Source organism: Saimiri boliviensis, chromosome 8, assembly GCF_048565385.1.
Source record: "Saimiri boliviensis isolate mSaiBol1 chromosome 8, mSaiBol1.pri, whole genome shotgun sequence".
Lineage (NCBI taxonomy): Eukaryota > Metazoa > Chordata > Mammalia > Primates > Cebidae > Saimiri > Saimiri boliviensis.
In genome coordinates, this window is record NC_133456.1 from 45,030,320 (window position 1) to 45,050,226 (window position 19,907).

A 19,907-nucleotide genomic window follows, 5' to 3' on the forward strand; every position below is an offset into this window, starting at 1 on the left:
ATTTTGAGTTTCTTCCTGAGTTCTCATAGGTTGAGACTTCTGGAAGTATGATCATGGATAAGCACGAAATAATTGTATTGCTCTTACACAACATTCTTCATATAAGCTTTTGTTTATCTGTGGAAGGACTCAAAAATAGATAACAGAAGTCAGTTATACTTAAGCTTTAATTTCATATGAATATGTGAGTGTGTGTGTAAGCATTTTTGTAGTATATACACCCTCTATGAATAATATTCTGTATAGGCTACTACTTTAAGTACTTTTGATTTTTGTTTTGTTCACAAAATAAGGTGAAAAGAAAAGAATCAAGAGAATAGTAGCAAGTAAAATATACTTAGAATATTTTATCATGTGATAAAAGTTTTAGCAATGTCCTTTATTAATTTTCACACATTTATAGAAAAACATAGACTCTCAGAGTCCTTCTCATCATCCTTATTATTCATGTGTATACCTTGTTCAGATATGGAAATTCATTAAAGAAAAATTATGTTAAAAGTATTATAAAATTGACTTTGATTATCTCTGGGACTGTCAGAACTCTCATCTTATTAGTAATTCGAGAGATTTTCTCTTGTCCTGTTTTTATAATAAGCCTGACTGTGCTTTAAGTTTCTTACCAAATGTTTTGCCATTTCCATATTAATGAATCTTATTAACGTTTTTATAAAATGGCTCTTTAAAGGTGTGGATAAAATGAAGAGTGACTAAAATAGAATGAGTGCCTGATTATTATTGGTAATAACTGAACATAATGAGATGGGCTTTGACTACTTTACTTCTTAAATTTTCTCTGTCAGGATTTTCCGTTAAGATTGCAAATGTGGATTTATCTGTTCATCAAGGTACTTATAAAGGATCCTGTGCATTTTGTCAGAGAAATAAATAATAGTGTTAATTCATTTCCAGAGGCAAAGGGTGAGCATGTAGACTTAAAAGAATCCAGTGTGGCCTTTAAATTTCTAGAACACCAGGATTCTAGTTTGTAAAAGATGTGCTCATCTGTTTCCAGGATTAAAGACTTTAAGAGAAATTGCTAGTTAGACATATACACTGGTGTGATGATAATACAGGAAGAAATCAAGGCTGGCTAAGCCTTTGTATTTGTAAAGAGCTGAAACAGAATTTATTTTAAAGTTTTAGAAATAAGTATAATACTAGAAAAATGTGAGGATCACGTAAAATCAAGATAAAGGAATGAAATGAAACTAATCAGTATCTTGTAACTTGAAGGGATGTTTCTGTCTTTCCCAATTTTTGCAGTTAACCTCTACATAAATATTTCAGATACTATGAATAAATTCTGTACAGTTAATTCTGTGTTCACATTCTATTTTCTATGCTTTATGACCTAATTTTTTCACCTTTTTTATATTTCTTTAAGAGTGGTGATATCAACATGAAGGAGTGACAGACAAAGGAACTGATTTAGGCAGTGCCAAAAAGGACATGATACTTGAGTTATTCATTAACACATGAAAACCAGAAGAACGCAGGTGAAATCCGTACCATATAAAAATCAGAAAAATTAAACTGTCCAGAAAAAATAGTGACAGCAATTATAACAGATAGAAAGAGGTTCACTGTCCTAATGTATAAAGAGCACTTTCACATCAACAAAGAGGAAATGAGTGGATATGGGGTCAAAACACCATAAAAAGCTAGTGACCCAAAGAAGAAATACACATATCCAACAAATATTGCAATTTTTTTTTCAAATTATTTGTCAAAGAAGGAAGGGCAAATTTAAACATTGGTATGGGCCACTGAAATGACAAGCATCAAAGCAAACACAAATATTCTTTGCCTCTGAGTTTTGTGTGATGGTAATTACCATACATGGCTGGTGAGAGAATAAATTGGTTTTACCATCTGGACAGCAAAATAGTCTTAAGAATGTTCATAAATTCAGCACAGTTACATGTCTAGTATCTAGTGCTCAAAACAATTCTATGATTCTTTCCTTAAAAACTAGCACACACATATATATATATATATATATATATATATATAAAGATTTCTTTATGATACTACTTTATAATAAACCTGAAAACATGCCTAAGTGTTCATTGCACAGGAATAGTTTTCAAAATGCTGATATATCCATATATGCACTGCACTTTAAAATTATGTTCATGAAGAATGTTTTAAGATCAGCTACATTTTTTTTTTTTTGTATAATGCTGAGAAACACTGAGTAGACTTATCACTGTGTATGTGATTAGGAACCATCACCAATAGCGATATGTGGGTGTTCTCTAAAATATCTTTACTTTTCCCTGTAACTCCAAAATTTCCTATAGTGAAATTATGTTCTTTATAATGAAGAGAGAAAAAGTAAAATAAAGAGAAAATGGAAAAGATACAAGGAGAGGAGTGCCTAACCAGTAAAATGTATTTTTTATGGCAAACAGTTTGACAGCATGCATACCCCCAAACTTATAAGCCTAATCCAATTCTTACACTACTTTTCTCATTTGTTTTTTTTTTTGTTTAAGATCCTTTCTAGTTTAAGAAAAAAGAACCTAATCATGTTAAATTCAATTCTATATTTTTTAATGGATTGTGCTAATAATAGCAAATAATCCAAGAGGCATTTCTATTTGAGTTTTGAATTCATTTATAATTAATTTAATTATTTGGTTAGATATTTGATTTTGTTACTAATGCATTTTTTAGACCTGATAGTAGAAGGAATTGTTTGGGACAAAATAAGAAATAACAAGGGTGGGCATTTTGTTTAGAAATAACTTTAATGGAATTATTTTTTGGCAGTAAAGATGAACAAGCTTTGACTAGATATTTGGAGATAATAGAGTACATTCTGTGCCTTTTACATCAAAATAATCCATTTTCCTAATCATTTCATCTAAATAAAAAGTAAATTACATCAGCATTTATTTGACATAATGTTTATAAATGTTTTACATCAGCATTTATTGTATAATGCATTATTTAATTCTGTTAACCCATAACATTCCTGTCAAATGGATTAATTTTGTTTTTTAATCTACAGATAACAGCATCAATAGGTGGTGACATTTTCAAGACTGCATAGCATCTTTATGTTATAACTGAAATTTAAATTAAGAAATTTGAATATAGGAAATTTATATATGTGATATCTGTGGTTTGAAATCAGGTTATACATTTATTTATATGATTAGTCAAATGAAAAAAAAATATTGTTCTTCATAACCAGTTGGCATTAGAACTTAGTGAGATGGCCACAGTTGAAATTTACATTTTCTAATCAAGAGTATTTCTATGAACAAAATACTGACTATTATTATTGGGAATTTAAATGAATCCTTTCCTATTCTTCTACCCAAGATGTTTTATACTTATATATTTGGTCTGCATTTTTATACAGAATGGAAGTAGTAGTGATTAAGATGAACTGGATGAATCAGTAAGCAATAATTAAATTAGCACAGTTCATTGTCTTAGAATTTGAACCTGAGCCTGGGGATTGCTTCTGTGTTTGTTTGTTGTTATTGTTTTACCCCAATATTTCCCTTTATCACCTGTCATATGTAGAGAAAAATAAACTGCCTGGGTAATTTGAGCTGGGGATTAGAACTACAGAAGAAGGCCCAGAAAAGGGTGGAGGAAATGGCTGATGAAGGAGTCAATTTAGGGGATTATATAAACTGGTAGACTAAAGATGAATTGCCACATTCAGGTCCTAGCTATAGAGCTGTTTGAACTGTGCCTGTACAGGGGAAAAGCCTGTTATTCTAGAATTGAAAGTCTTTTAAAATGCAAAAATAAAAATTAAAAATGTGGATATTATATAAATACAGCATTATCTTTTAAAGGAGAAATAATTTTAGTCTGCATTGAATTGATCTACTTTGGTTTATTTTATTTTCAGAAGGAGAAAAAGGAACAGGCTTTTTATTCTTTAAAGTGAGCTGATAAACTCGGATGTTCTGAATTTTTAATATCTCATCCAAAATATTAATTATGAACTGGATTATGCCACATTGTGCTAGATTTCCTTTTTTTCTTAGACTTTCAAATAGGAAGGAAAGAAAAATACAATTTGTGATGACTCAAATAAATTAAAAGTGACCTTTAATATGAATATTACTTATTAAAAATGTTTACAAATCTTCATAGTGTCTGAATTTTACCAGCAATAAAAGATAATGCAAAGCTTCAGTACCCTAATTGCATAGTTGTTTTTAAAAATAGCAAAAGTTTCAGCAAAGAATAATGCATTACTATCAGAAGAGATTGTTAAATTATCTACTCTTCCATGGGATATTACTCTAATTTAGGAGAACTCAGGAAAATGAGGTTTGGTGAATTTAGTACATATAATCAATAAAGACAAAAGACTTTTTGCTCCTTCATATACTCTCCATAAACTCCTTCTAACTAAGCCAACTTACAGATACTGTAGTGCTTCAAAATGAATTAATTCTTCAAAAGGACAGTACATAATCACCTTCGGAACACAATATGAATTTTGCTAAGCAAGGTATGCTTCCAATTACATTCACAAAACTGCAGAGAGTCTGCTTGTCTGGAAGTATCTACAAGTTCAAGGTTATTACTTCGCTACACACGTTGGTTTGGATGTCTGTTCTGAGGATTTTCATTATACTCTTTCAGTATCTAACAGGTGCTTCAACCCATTTCAAATCAAGTTTAGCCCATTATTTAAACATGCGAGAAATTTAGTAACTGGACAATATTAGTAATTAATCCAATTTAGAGTGATAATTAAATTCTAATACTATGATGGGCTGTTGGCTATATCACAATTCTGTGCCCTGTTTTAGGTAGAGAAGTTGGAAAGTATTTCCGGAAGCAAAATGCTTGGAGGATCATAGGTCTCATTTAGCAATCTTAGCAGTATGTGTATTTGATAGCCCTGAAAAATATCTTTGCAAATAACTAAAGAGCTATGCATTCTTTTTATATGGAAAAAATATATCGTTTGGGCTAGAAACAATATTGATAGCTTTGCTTCTTGATTCTTCTTTGTAAAGGATAGTAGCCATATCAACAAAGCATTTTTATCAGGTAACGGCTTTCCTAGTTCTGAGAGAATATAATTTATCCTAATAGGAATGATGGAGAGTTGGATGTCCTGTGACAATTTCTGATGTACAGTGTCAAGATTCTGTGATGCAAATAGCTTTACATCAGGAATTTTTTCTGATCTGTGATGACTTTAGGGTTAGTTTTACTTCAGAAGTTTCAAATTTACCACCATATGAGGCCCTGTGACTTTCTGTGCAGAACTATTCTTTTGTTAAAAATCACTGGCTGTACTAAAGTCAGTTTCTGACTGTAGAAATTCTTTATTTTCTTCTTCAGTGACAATTGAATTTTTTAACTTAACATAACCAAGCTAAAAGATATGAAAAAGAATCATTAATTTCTAAAAAGAAATGGTCCTTAAAATTGTAGTGTAAAATTATGTTGAATGATTTTGTTATTTGGCACCAACAGAGACAAAGACTTTACAGTTTAGTAATGTCATCACAATGTTTAGGCGTATCTGAGGTATAGTCTTCTGTTTAGCCACTCAGATTTAGTTATTTCATTATTTTTTAGAGACAGGATCTTGCTGTGTTGCCCAGGCTGGAGTTCAGTAGTATGATCATAGCTTACTGTAAACTCAAACTCCTGGGCTCGAGGAATCCTCCTGCCTCAACCTCTTGAGTAGTGCGACTAGAGCAGTACACTACCACACCCTTCTAATTAAAAAAAAGAAAAAAGTAGTGAAGAGCAGGTCTTGCTATGTTGCGCAGACTAGTCTCGAACTCCTGGCTTCAAGCAGTCCTCCTGCCTTGGCCCCCCAAAGTGCTGGGATTACAGGCATCAGCCACCAGGGCTGGCCTCAGATTTATTTTAAAAAGTCTTTACGAAGGGACACATAAATTTCCAACTCTATAAATGTGAGCTGTGCAGTGACTTCCTTGCAAAGAGTGTACTATGGGAAGGAGGAGTGAAAAGAAAGAAACTTAACAGTGAAGAAGTATGATAAACAATACCACAGGCAGGTAATTAAGGTCAACAACAGCAATGGGGAATCATGTTGATAGCATGGATTCTTGATATGATGTGGTCAGACTGACACTTTGCTTCCATGGTTCTACTCCTCAAAACTTTCAGCCCCAGGCTAATTATTTTTAAAAATCAGACAAATCCCAATAAAGGAACATTCTGTGTAATCTCTAACCAGTACTCTACAAAACTGTCAGAGTCATCAAAAAACAATGGAAGTCTGAGAAAGAGCCGAAAGGAAAGTGGGGAGATGTTATAATGAAAACTAATATAATGTCCTGCATGAGATCCCAGAAAAGAAAAAAGACATTGGGTATGAACTAAGGAAATCAGAATAAAGTATGAATTTTAGTTAATTAAGAAAAAAGCCTTACACAATGTAACGAAGTGTGAATGTGAACACAAAACTTATCTCAGTTAAAGACAGACTAAATGATAAAGCTGCTGAGTTCATGTTAAATTGTCAAGTTATGACATCAGCTATTCTTACAAAGGTAAGTAATGTTAGGGACAAAATGGCTTAGAAATAAGTTTAAAACTATAAATACTAACATTCAGAAACAGAATAATATCAAAGCATGATCAATAGTGTAGAAATCAAGACTAAATCTTCAAAGAGCTAATAACTCAGACTTGAAAAGGAAACTGCCCAGTATTTTAGAACAGAATATTGTTAATTCTATTAATGCTATTTGATTATATGGTTTTTGTAACAAATAGAAGTCAGGTTATGCTGAATTAAAACACATAGACACACACACACACACACACACACACACACCCACACACCCACACACACCCTTATGCAATAGGAAGTGTTATGTTCAAATTGAAGTGCTTACTGGCTTTTTGATGCTACTTTATCTACTAGGCAATATGGAAAACTTGTAGTAACAGAAACTTTTAGCAGAAATACAAACAGACTTTCGTAGATATAGGTCATTGTTTTTCCAGAAAAATGTTTAACTTGAGAATTTCTTTTCCTTGTTAAGGATTAAGGGGAAAAAAACAATGGGCTTAAACCTGTTTATTTTAAACATACAATTATTTTTTTAAAATCCCACCTGATTTAATTGGTTTACAGAAAAATAGACTATGTATAACATGCATGTTTTATTTGGAACAAAGCAGTAGCTAAGTATTAGAACTTGAGCAAAAAAATTTATAATACAGAGAACCAAGAGCAATGTGTGTTACTGCATTATGTGATTCTGGCTTCCTCATAAAGTATAGATGGGTTTCTTGAAGAATATCTGCATTTGGTTGTCTTTATAGTATACTTGTGCTGTTCTTTTTTCTTAGGCTCTTTCTGTAATACATAGGAGAAACTTACCTGTTTTTTTCATAATATTAGCTTGAGGATAATGTGAACTATTTGCTTCTATTAATCAGGGTAAACTAGGGGAATTCATTTTAACAAATGTACAGTGTCAGAAACCTTCTTCCAACCAGATGTATTCTTCAAGAACTGAGAATGCTCTGCACTCTAATAAACAGTGCTATCTTTCTTTTTTTCTATTCTAGTGCACTGACAGGCAGAACTCACCAGTCACATCACCAGGATCCTCTCCTCTTGCCCAGAGAAGAAAGCCACAGCCTGACCCACTCCAGATCCCACATCTAAGCCTGCCACCAGTGCCTCCTCGCCTGGATCTAATTCAGAAAGGCATAGTTAGATCTCCTTGTGGCAGCCCAACTGGTTCACCAAAGGTAGATCAATTTTATTACAAACACAGATAAATGTATAAGACAGTTATTGATTGCTCAGATTCTTTTAAATTCTATTACTCAGTTTCTTTGTGCTTTTAATTGTTTATGAATAAGTTTGGTGGGTTTCTCATTTAGTTTATGGTGAGCCCACATTCATATTTTCTGTTTTATTACTATAAAAGTTATACATAATTTTTGCAGAGAGAGATCATATGTCTGTAGTTCCATGATTTGCCAAAATAAGTAGCAGAGTCAGTATATTTTGTAAGATAGATTTAAAAGGTCATTATATGCATTACAATAATTTGCATGCTGTTATTAAGTGATATTTTATGCTCATTTTTATAGTGCCATGACAAGAAAAATGTGATGGGAGTATATTTGCAAAAGGGCCTAAGGTGTGATAAATTATCACCCTTGTTTCAAGGTGACTCAGAAGAGGGAATTATATGTACTTTTCACACCTGGGGAAATTAATTGCAATGAATTGCAGTATTTGCAAAGTAATTATATTACTGTTTAATATTAAAGACATAACTCTTACTCTACAGTTAAGCCTACAGTTCATTTTATTGTGTGAATTTTTTCTTAAAATTTGATAAGATTTTAAAAATTAATTTTATTTGGTAACATCCTGTATTGCCTAAAATTTGTTGGAAGGGCATTATTTTTAGTAGTGTTTGATTTTCCTGTATTACCAGTTAATTTGGTTTTCAGATCATATGAAGACTTAATTAGAATGTCATTTAGAATTATGTAAACACAATAGATTCCTTTTTTCTCTGCCACGTTCTAATATTAAAACTACAAATCAATCATCAGATGAACCATGTAAATAAAAGCCAAAAGCTATGAAAAGCATATACATTCAATTCAGTAATATATACCTTTGTATTTCTATGTAAGAATCAGTCTGATCTTTAAAAATATTGTAAGAATTCATAAAATTGAAGTAATTCCATATGTAGTGCTGCTCTGTTGCTTGGTGATCTTTCACTGTTTTGGTAATAACTGATAAAGAAGCAGAGCACGTTTGCCCCATATCAGTTGTGCTATATCACAGTGATGAAAACAAAAATAAAGCTTTTAATATTCTATAACTATTAACAAATCAAGTTGCTCTTTAAAAAAACCAAAACAGTGACAACAACTTTGATAGATTTCTCCTCTCTCCTAAATCATAGAAATGTGCAAATAAATTATTGACATATTATTTTAATGTCAAAATCATATAATTTTGATCTTTTATTTGTTTCTGTATCATTTCAATAACTAACTTAACATTTTCATTTATGTACTCATTTCTATTTCTTTTAAATCCTAATGAAATGTATTTATGAGTTTTTTATTCTCATTTAAATTTCATTAACTGGTGATAAAAGCAACTTCTTAAAAGATGGCACAACAATCTAATAAAACTCCTTGTTTGGCTTAGAAAATAAAAGCAATAATACACTAGTTTGTAAGTCATTTCAACGCATGGTACAACTTTAGGGTTTTTTTTTTTCTCTTCTTTTCTTTAGTCTTCTCCTTGCATGGTGAGAAAACAAGATAAACCACTCCCAGCACCACCTCCTCCCTTAAGGGACCCTCCTCCGCCACCACCTGAAAGACCGCCCCCAATTCCACCAGACAATAGACTGAGTAGACACATCCATCATGTGGAAAGTGTGCCTTCCAGAGACCCGCCAATGCCTCTTGAAGCATGGTGCCCTCGAGATGTGTTTGGGACTAATCAGCTTGTGGGATGTCGACTCCTAGGCGAGGGCTCTCCAAAACCCGGAATCACAGCGAGTTCAAATGTAAATGGAAGGCACAGTAGAGTGGGCTCTGACCCAGTGCTTATGCGAAAACACAGACGCCATGATTTGCCTTTAGAAGGAGCTAAGGTAAGACATATGCAAAGCATAAGCTAGAGAATCTGCGTATAAATGTTTCTGGTGGTCGGTAGCATAAGGTTGGGAAGTGGTTTTTTTGCCTAGTATCGCACTTCCCTGCAGGTCTTTAATTATCTCCAAGTTATAAATAATCAGAAGCTCATTAAAACTTGAACTTAAAAGGAGTCAGGAGGTTCTAAGTAATGATTTAAATTTAATATGAAGACACTAGACAATTTGCCTGAGATTTATTTCACCTTCACATATTTCATTTGCCAAAAATTTCTTCTATTAATAACTTAGTGGTGCTATAATCAGCACTGTATTTTTTTTTAAACAAACTCTTGTAGTTCCCTCCAATTTTTACAAGTTGTGTTACTGTACATGTTCTAAATCAGTTGCTGGAATTAGTTATTGTTGCCTGGGACAGTACACACTAACAGCCGGGTAAAATGAACTTCTGTCTACTTAAAAACACCAAACCAAGTTCACTCTTAAAAATCAAATTCTTCCCCCCCAAAACTGAGAGATTCTCACCCTTGCTGATTTCTCAATCGAAGGATATTACCAGTATCATTTATATGCCTAGGAAGGAGTTTATGTGTACAAGGAACTGAAGAGGCAGCTGCAGAAATCATTTACTTTAGAATTCTTGGTAGTTCCTTGGCAGAGATGTACTGTAATAATTTCTGGTATTTGCTTCCAGGATACTTTTGGCTTTGAGATTAGATCATTGCCATATTCTGTCTACTGACAGAGGTCTTGGCTCTTCTGAAGACTGTAATATTAAAGTGATTCCATCTCTGTAGACTTTGAATTGTTATTTTATAAAAGTAGTCTAGTTCTTCAAAATAATGGTTTGAAGTTGGTGAGTTCATCTAATAACATATTCAGGATACAAGGAAGACATGTGACTTGCACTCAGTTCCTCTGTGTGTGTGGAGGGACAGTGATAATGAACACTCTGTATGACAATATTTAACCTCAGTGATAAGGGGTAACCATGAAAGGAAGAGTCACAACTCTGTAGTGCAGTATTCAAAACAAAGGCAAGGAGTGGTGGCAGATTGCTGTGACTCTTTGCCAGTGACTCACTTGATACCTTCAGTCTCTTCTATGATAAATATGAGGATCTCTAAAGGCTTCTTCTGAGTCATCTAAATATAATGTAAATGTAAGAGGATGCACTAATAAACCCAGTTTTATAATGATCTCTGTCAGTGGGGAGGTCATCCTCAAAAGAGTTTTTCCACTGTCTAGAATGCTGACTGGAGGGATGTGCTATTTATTTTATTTTTTTTCATTTTTAGTGTTTTTTTCCCCCTTCGAATCTGTTACTTTTTATTCATATGTGATCACATTTGTCTTGGGAAGAGTGTTAGGAGAAGCTCTAATTAACTAGTTGTATCTCACCAGCATGTTATATTTTCTGAATGAACTTCAAAAATACTTAAAATATAATAGTTGTTACAGCCATTTCATTGAAGATATCTTGTTTCAGGATTCTTTTAGATGACATATTATAGTTTTAATGCTGTTATAATTTGCCCTCCTAAGCCCTAGAAAACTGGCTGATTATTTTTTTTATGAGATGTTGTAGTTTCAAAAATTGGGGTGACAGTTTCTTAGGTTGTTGGTATGAGATACTATTTTTATTTTATTAACTATAGGTATGAAATATTAATTGTGAGTTATAAAAACATTCCTTTAAATATTTCTATATGGACTTTCATGCTGTGATCATTGATACAGATTAGTATTACAGAGACCATTGAGTGAAAAATTTAGCTCTTATTGAAAGTTAAACTTTAGTATTACTTAGTTCTCTCCAAATAATTCTTATTAATATTCCCTAAGGTCTGGTCTCATGTATTGTATGTATTCAATATTGCAGAGCTAATATCCTCAAGTTAATTTCATGTTACTCTTAGATTTGGTGTTTCAACCAAAATTAGACTTCTTTCTAATTTCAACCTAATTGTTTAACTTCTGGAGTGAACTGTAAAGAAGAATTTATATATAGTTCATGCATGAATGCTACAAAACTATAAAACAGACCATGTCTCCTCTTTTATTACCTTTATAAAGGAAAAATGCTTCCACTTCATTAGATCATAGGACATACCAGAACTTACATAAAGTATAAAAGGCCTAATTCTTCTTCTCATTTTATTGTTGGGAGACTTAAGAGGTTGGCTTCAACTAACAACTGCCTTGATTACTTAGGATCCTGCAATTCTCAGTTTCTGTGATTCTGGGTTAGAGTTTGTAACCAGGCTCCAAAATCAGACCTGGATTTTACCTTCTGCTCTAGAATGGACTGGCTTTGTGTATATGAGCAACTTACTTCATCTTTGTCCCCAACCTCACTTATTTTTCTTATAAATAAAGTGAAACTTTATTTTATTCTTTCATATAAAATGGAATGTTAATAATACCTGGTATCTAGGAGAATAGTTAGCTTCCAACTATCTAAATTTCTATACAGGAATGAAAAAAAAAAAAAAATAAATAACAGCTGGACATAGAGTGTCGAGATAAGTTGTAACCATTGGTATTTTTATCCAAAATACTTATTGGTTTTTTAAACCAAAACATCTCTTTGTTCCACTCCTTTTTTTTTTTACTTAGCATAGTTCCTAATGAATGCTTGGTAAGCACTCAGTAATCAAGTTAATAACTTCGTTAAGCACTCAGTAAGTTATTTAACTTGGTTACTTATTACTTATTACTGAGTGCTTATAATATAATACTTACTTGGCGCCAGTAACCTAATGCTTAAGCCAGTGATAGAGACAAGAGTGTATGTGCTTGGGTTTGGATGTTGGCAGCTGTAGGCCAGGAGAGAAAACATGTAGGAAGAGGATGGCCATGATATGCAAGGAGTTACAAATGGACAGGTTTTTATGTATCTTGCATAATTTTCTTGTTTAAATAGGATTTTTTTCCTCTGCAGAAGAATAGTCATTTTAAACATGTGTGTCATACACAGTAAGAAAATGAGAGCGGATGAAGAGAAAGGGGAGATATTTTGTTTTTTTTTCGTTTGTTTGTTTGTTTGTTTGTTTGTTTGTTTTTTCCCAGTGCCACGGAGCGAATTTATTGTGAAAGCTCGTGGGTTGAGGAAGGGATGGGGCAGGCTCTAGGAGGCTGAGTCGGAGACCTCTGAGCTGTCTTTGACATCTGTGCTCTCTGTGGTCTCGCTGACCTCGCTGAGGTCCTTGCTGTCCCCACCACTATCCTCGGCAGCCAGGCCCTTCTCCTCGCGACAGGCCTCTCCTGAGCTCGGAGGTGAACTGCCTTTGCTCTCCACCTTGTTCTCGATGGCACCCAGCACCACGTGCCTGCCCTTCTCCTTCAGCTCCAGGTGCCGCCTCAGCTCGTCGGCCATCTGGGTGAGATCCCGCTTCGTGGCGTAGGCATCCTCCCCATCTGCATAGTATTTGGGCTCCACTTCACTGATCTGAAAGTTGAGGGTGTTGGAATAGAGGTGCAGGGCGGCCCGGTTACTCTTCCTGACATGCAGGGAGACGTATTTGGCATTGAAGTTCTCTATCATGGCTCGAGAGGCCTGGTCCATCAGTTTCTGTGCCAGACCGAGGCGCCGGTGGGAACGCTTCACAGCCAATGAGGTGATATGTCCATGGGGCACATCATCTGGGTCCTCTTCCCTGGGGCCAGGAGAGGCCATGGGAGAAGTAGTATTTCATCTGGTAGTTCTCGGGCAGGCAGAGGAGGTTGCAGTGCTGCATGTTCATCAGGTCCTCCGGCCTCGCATTGCGGATGTTCATAACGGCGGCGGGGCTCGCGGGTCCCAGCGGATCGTGAAGGCACAGTCAGCTGCCGCCGCGCTCCGAAGCGACGCCGGGACGGCGGGGGCTGGGACCGGGGCCGGGCTCTATTTTGGTTTTTTTAAAAGATTAATATTTTTAATAAAAAATAGTAGGTGTTAACAATGTATTTTCACCCTTCATACTTAATAGTGCCATTTTGTTTTGTCTTACTTTATCATAGGAATAAAGGGTGTGGAGACTTAGATATTTGGAGGCTGTTATTCACATAATCCATCAGGCCCCCTAATGTAAGCAAATACACTTTTTTTTTTTTTTTTTTGGTCAAATAGTAAAAACTACCACTTAGGTTTAGTAGTTTCATTAGAAGCAAAGCTTCAAGTTTAATAAGAATTTTCCATTTTAGAGAGAAGAAAATGTGGATAAGTACTGAAAATTTAAATGAAAAATAACAACACATGTGGAATACGAGGGAATTTATAAAAGTCAGTACCCTGTCGATGGACAAGGACGCGCTCCCCTGCATCATTCGTCCTCTGTCCGTGTGTCAGTTCCCACCATCCAATAGAACCATTTGCCTTTTCTGTTTGCATTGTGACTACAACAATGAGTGGCAGGGGAAATGGGAATAAATTAAGTTCTAATTACTCCATTTGCCAATTGTAGAGAGCTCTGAGGAAAAAATTATTCTAGCTCATAGTTAAAATGAAGTGTAAGAATTTTTTGTGACATTCATTAATTCTCTTTACTCTTCCCCTCCTACCTAGCATAAGCAAAAGCTAGCCAAGGTAATACTTTACTTTAAATGTGGATCTACAAGCTAAGAGTTATTAAGATTGTTTATCTGATTTTATTGGTAAGAGATTTCTGTCCTATAGCATTGTTTCCATTCTCTGAAAGTCTCAGATTTTAGTCACCTTAATAAAGTTGTTTCTTAATAAACATCTTGTTGGCTAGATATTTATTGTTGGTGGTGGTTTGTTTTAATCATCTGAAAAAAGTAATTCTACCAAAATATATTAAGATATGACTAGAAACTTGAAATGTATCTACTTATTTCTAGATATTAACATTGTTCCCAACTGTCATTATTTGTTCCTCTTGCGACAGTAAGAATACTGCTGTTTCTTATGTGATAAAACTGTCTTTCACTGGTCATCTTACTTACAATGACATTGTTCTAAAGATGACCTTATATATTATAATCTTTTGAAGATTATATCTTTGCAAGATAAATACATCAAATGATTTCCCTTTTTGCAGTTGTGGCTTGTTGTGCTTGATGGAGAGGCACGTGTTTATATTAATGACCTTAAAGTTATCTATAAATTTTGAGAGCTGTCTTTCAGAAAATCAGTCCTCTGTGTATACTGGTTTCATGTCTAGTCTGTTGTTGAAGGACAAAATACAGGGATACTTTTGAGGTAGCATGTGTAGGGGTCTGCATGTGTAGGATAGGGAAAAGGTTTGTGTTTGTTAATATTTTTTATAAGTTTTTCTTAATTGTGCCAAGAATTTCACAAAATTATTTCTCTGTACCTCAAGGATCCCAAATGTTTTAATCTTCAGTTTTTAGACCATATCTGAATCACAGGAAAACATTTTACACTTTTAAGATTAGGATTAGACGATATCTTGAGGCATTTACAGAAATACTAATCTAGGATAACCTAGATTTCTAATAAATTATACAAGCCAGTTTATACTTTTTTCACAAGTCTAACCTTCCGCTATTGTGTTCTTATTCCTTCAACCTCATTACCTAATTCAGCTATATGAGTACCTAGGATGTTCAAGACACTCTGGGGTATACAAAGACGAATAAAGCACGGAAAAGCTAGTGAGGATGAGACAGGCATGTGATTAGGAGGTAGGGCATATGAGAAGCATCCAGAAAGTGTGTGGGATCCCCAAGACGAAAAATTCTAACATGCGTGGCTGAAAAAGGAATAAAGAAAGCTTCATGCAAGAGGGTCACTGGCTAGACATTAAAAAATTGGCAGCTGTTGTTTTTGTAGGTATGAGAGAAAGGAATAGCATGGAGGTGGGAAGATAGGTATAGTGTATGTAGTCAATTTTGGATGGCATATAGCATAGAGAGAGTAGGCAGGTGAGGTAAGACCATAGCAATGTAGTTGAAACCAATTATGAAGTGTCTTGAATTCTACACTAAGTTACCATAATTTGGTAGTCAGGAAAGAGCATTTAAAGTTTTCTTTTCTGGCAGAGGAATGCCAGGATGACAATTGTGATTTTAGATTTTAATTGGCAGCATTTCCAATGCAATTGTGATAGATTTGGAACCATGAACTAAGAATGCAGGGAACAAAAAAGATGTCTTCTAGTTGAGGAGTCAGTGAGGTTTCGGTGTGAACTGCTTCAGTGGATACCGTCAGTCTGTACATTTGAGGAACTGTAGTTTATTACCATTTGCAACTAGATTTTTCAGATATCTAGAAAACAAAAAGTACTTATTTTTAGTTCCCCAAGTTGTGATTTATTGCACTGACTCGTGTAGTGACGGCTAAAATGATGTTCTGGTGTAATGAAATGGTTACAGGTGAGAACATGAAATTCAGAATGACATAATGTTAAATTATGTCCTCTGAATCTTGTCCTCTAGCCACTGTCGATAAATATAAACAGCCACTTTAGATGAACAGAAGCATGACCACATTATAAAGTACCTGCATATTTGAGTCTTTGGCTATTTCAATCTACTAATTAGGAAAGAACTACACAGAATTTCATGTTTTGTATTAGGCATCTTGTCAACTCTTGGTGTATATTTATGAACAGTTTAATGGAAGAATAGTCATTAAACAAATTATATATATATATATATTTGCTGAGAGTATTTCAGTAAAAATGAGTTTCTTTCAGCTAAACCTAAACAAAGTCATTTCACTAGTTTATAACTCCATTAGTAAGTTCATCTCCGCCAATCAGTAGTCAGTATTCACTTAAGCCCTACTGTGTGTAAAGCCCCATAAAGCATATGCTATAAAATGGAAAAGGGATAATGAATTTTTGTCCTGAAAGAGGCCCAGTGTGGCCTAAATTCTCCGCAACAGAACGTAAGCAAAATATCATCAGATGCCAAACACCAAACGAATGGTTCAGAAAAGACACTACAGCATTTCACTGGCCAGAGAAATCCTTTAGTTACTATGCATCAGCAACAAATGGTATTTCTGAAGCAGTTAGAAAAGGTTGTATTTGCATTTGAAAGCAGATTAATGGATTGTTGCAAAAAAAATTAGGAGTGAGTCGCTTAATTTTTTTAGGTGTTGCCCTCCAAGAGTAAGTTACCTCATTAAGTGTGCTTTGTGGTTTTACTAGTGATGAAACATCATTGCCTGTATGACTTGTCTTCATGAAATTTAATAATAGTGCATAAAAATGTGCAAGCTCTGTTATTAGTGTATTTATTCTCATTTACCTAATGTGCAAGATGAAAGCAGTTTCAATAGCAATAAATGTTTGAGTGTATTGATATTTTTTAAAGACATGTTCACAATGTTCTGATTATAAAATTATGATTGGTTTATTATTAAATTAGAGTCGATACAACTCAAATTGTTATTTCCATATCTCTCTTTTTATTTTACTATTGCTAAAATTTTATTAAGCATCTATCTATGTTGGATGCTTTGTCCTGAAATAACAAACTATTGCATATAAAATCCACATTACATTTTCCAGAATGAGTTTTAAATGTATTTGTGACAGAAATTAAGGAGATTTGATTGCAGATATCCTACATTGTATCTATTCCAGCAGCATGCAAAGAACTCCAGTTTAGAATGACTTCCAGTGCTCAGTATCACAATGAACATTTGTGGTTTGATGTATTTGTCAGTTAAAAGACCTTTTTTATGTTAAAGGATTTTATTAAACTTTGAAATGATTATTATCTATTAGGAAATTTCTTCTTTCTGGTAAACTTCAAAACACTTTGCCTTCTTCTGTTATTTGGCCACAGTCAAAGGCCTAAGATAAAATCATTTCATTTAAAGGTAGCATTTTGTCATGGAATGGCTGCAGTATATTGAGTCTAAAGAGGGGGGGAAACGTGGAAAAAGAGAAATTCGTACTAAAGCATAGAGCTAGTCTGTAGAGTGAAACTTTACTGCTACAAAATTTGATTTTGTAGCTTTGAAATACAAATGTTGATACATTTCAAATGTGTTCTTTAAACTTGTTTCTTTTCTTAAGTTGATAGGTAAGGGTATGGTCTTTTCAATTTTGTATTCTAAAGCTTCAACATCATTTTAGAAATATGACGGGGGAAAGTCATTGGTAAGTCCTTGACTGAATTATCGAGCACTGTTGAAGTTACTTTACATCCAGTTAGCCCCACCATCAGTCTGCCTATTAAATGTGAATTAATAAGAGTTTGCAGAAGAACTCCATGATAGAAATCTAAGACCCGGTTGCTTGCAGGTCTTAAAATATGTTCAGTCTTTTTTTGAGAACATTTTTCTGCAAAGTTATCCTTTCATATCCTTCCCCTTTTTAAGTTGCTGTAATTTCAAATGGCAAGAGAAACAAAAAACAGTTTTTCAGACATTTCCTGTAGCGTTAACAGAGAACTCTAGACATCAGAATTTCCTATCTCAAGTAATTGAACACTGGCTTTGGATGATCCCATATGAGCAAGTTAGAAATTGTGGTTTGTGTGTTCACAAACTGACATTTTTGTTTAAATTTGCCTGCACTTGGAAAGTCAGAACAGGTCTCTAGTTATCATTAGCACAGAAGCTTCAGCCATGAAAGAACAAAGGCATTTCTGATTATATTCTTATACCGTTTTATCAGAAAGTTCTGTTCTGTTCACCCTGGAGAAATACAATTTAGAGCACTTTAATTTGGAAGGACTTAAGAATAACAGCAGTGCTGCTTTTTTCTTTACCTTTTACAGAGAATGCTAACTTTTGATTTACTTTCAGGTCTTTTCCAATGGTCATCTTGGAAGTGAAGAATATGATGTTCCTCCCCGGCTTTCTCCTCCTCCGCCAGTTACCACCCTTCTCCCTAGCATAAAGTGAGTTTTATTGAATTTGGAGATCACTTGTCCGTGCATCAAGATATGGTAAAGAGTGGTTTTGAGGTTCTCAGTACAGAAACTACATGATGAATAGGAAGTCATTGATAGTAAACAGCCAGCTGTATTTACAAACTAAATTACCATAAATCAAGATGCTTCTCAATTCTTTGCTGGTAACCACAACATCTATGAGACTTACCTAAACTCTTGAGGTTACACATATAGCAACAGGGAGACAAAGCTAGTATTCCTTGCATCAAATTTACCGCTCCTCGTCAGAGGTGTTGCATTTTGTCTCAGCTTCCCAGTTTGACATCATAAAATAATCTTTGGTTCTGCCAGTTTTTTTGTTTCTCACATCCATTTAGCTGCTAAATCCTGCTGGTTGTTCTTTTGGAGTTTTTCGTATTACTCGAATCTTCTCCATTGCACTAGCTTTGCCTCAGAGCTGGACAACTGAAAGAGTCTTGTATCTGATCGTCTCTTGAATGAGATGAGATGACATCTCTGAAGTGAGATAACTAGGTATCTCATTGGAAAAATGGGGTCCCAGAGGCCCACTAGGTATCTACCAATGATATCTTCCCAAGTTTAACCAGGATAAATTGGATATCTCAATTCTAATTTTCCTACTCTTTATATGAAGTCAGGTTGTCTGCCTTTCCTCCATTATATTTTGTTCACTGCAACTGAGTTCATGTAATTTAAATTCTGCCTTCCCTAGATCACTTTCCCCCTCAAAACCAGCATTCTTTCCCTTTTTCTATTAAATTAACTCTGTACTCTTCTGCGAACAGTGAAATCCTACAAAATTTTACCCCAACTAAAATATTTTTCAGTGATTCCTAATACTTGCCCTGTGATTATATCTGGATTGTTTTTTTCTGGCTTTGTAAGATTTTTATACTGTTCTCTCCTGTGCTTTACCTTTTCCTAATCTTTAACCTGAAGGTCCATAGCTCAGGCTCTATTTCTTCCTGAAATGTTCTGTGACTTCTTCAGTTGTAATGATTAAGACTGACTCACATTCCTCTTCCTGCAGTTGATTTTCCACTCACTTAAATTATATACTCTGCCATACTGTTTTCTAATTTTAATGTGGCTCTCCAATTGAAAAGATTTCAAGACGTTGAGGACAAAAACTTTGTGTACTCTATCTCCCATGACATCCTACTGTATTTGATATATACTAAGTAAATTATTTGCATGTAGTGAATAAGTACACAGAGAATACATGGATGCTTGGTTGATTGATTTAAATTTTATCTGCTGAGGCCCTTGTTTCCTGTTGAAAGTCTTAGAGCTTCTTCATTCCATCATCTGCAGTTCACTCAATTCCCACTATACGTATCAATGCAAAAGAAAAATAAGGTAAATCCCAGCCCCCAAGAAATTTACGGTCTACTTTAGATAATAATATTAACATATATGAAGTCACTGGAGAACAGT

General features: G+C 34.3%; 1 protein-coding gene and 1 pseudogene across 9 annotated transcripts in view; one reads left to right on the forward strand and one right to left on the reverse strand.

Moving 5' to 3' along the window:
• Positions 1–19,907, forward strand: part of CBLB (Cbl proto-oncogene B) — a 428,727-nt gene that overhangs the window by 150,333 nt on the left and 258,487 nt on the right. For all 9 annotated transcript variants that reach the window (XR_012518787.1, XR_012518786.1, XR_012518788.1 and 6 more), the window contains 3 exons: positions 7,555–7,740; positions 9,264–9,629; positions 18,361–18,455. Coding sequence is in view for 6 of the 9 variants with exons in the window: in XM_074404431.1 (XP_074260532.1) it covers positions 7,555–7,740; positions 9,264–9,629; positions 18,361–18,455 (647 nt within the window). In the remaining 3 variants the exon portion in view is untranslated. The remainder of the gene's footprint in view (positions 1–7,554; positions 7,741–9,263; positions 9,630–18,360; positions 18,456–19,907) is intronic.
• On the reverse strand, positions 12,702–13,509 carry LOC104653085 (N-alpha-acetyltransferase 10 pseudogene; annotated as a pseudogene).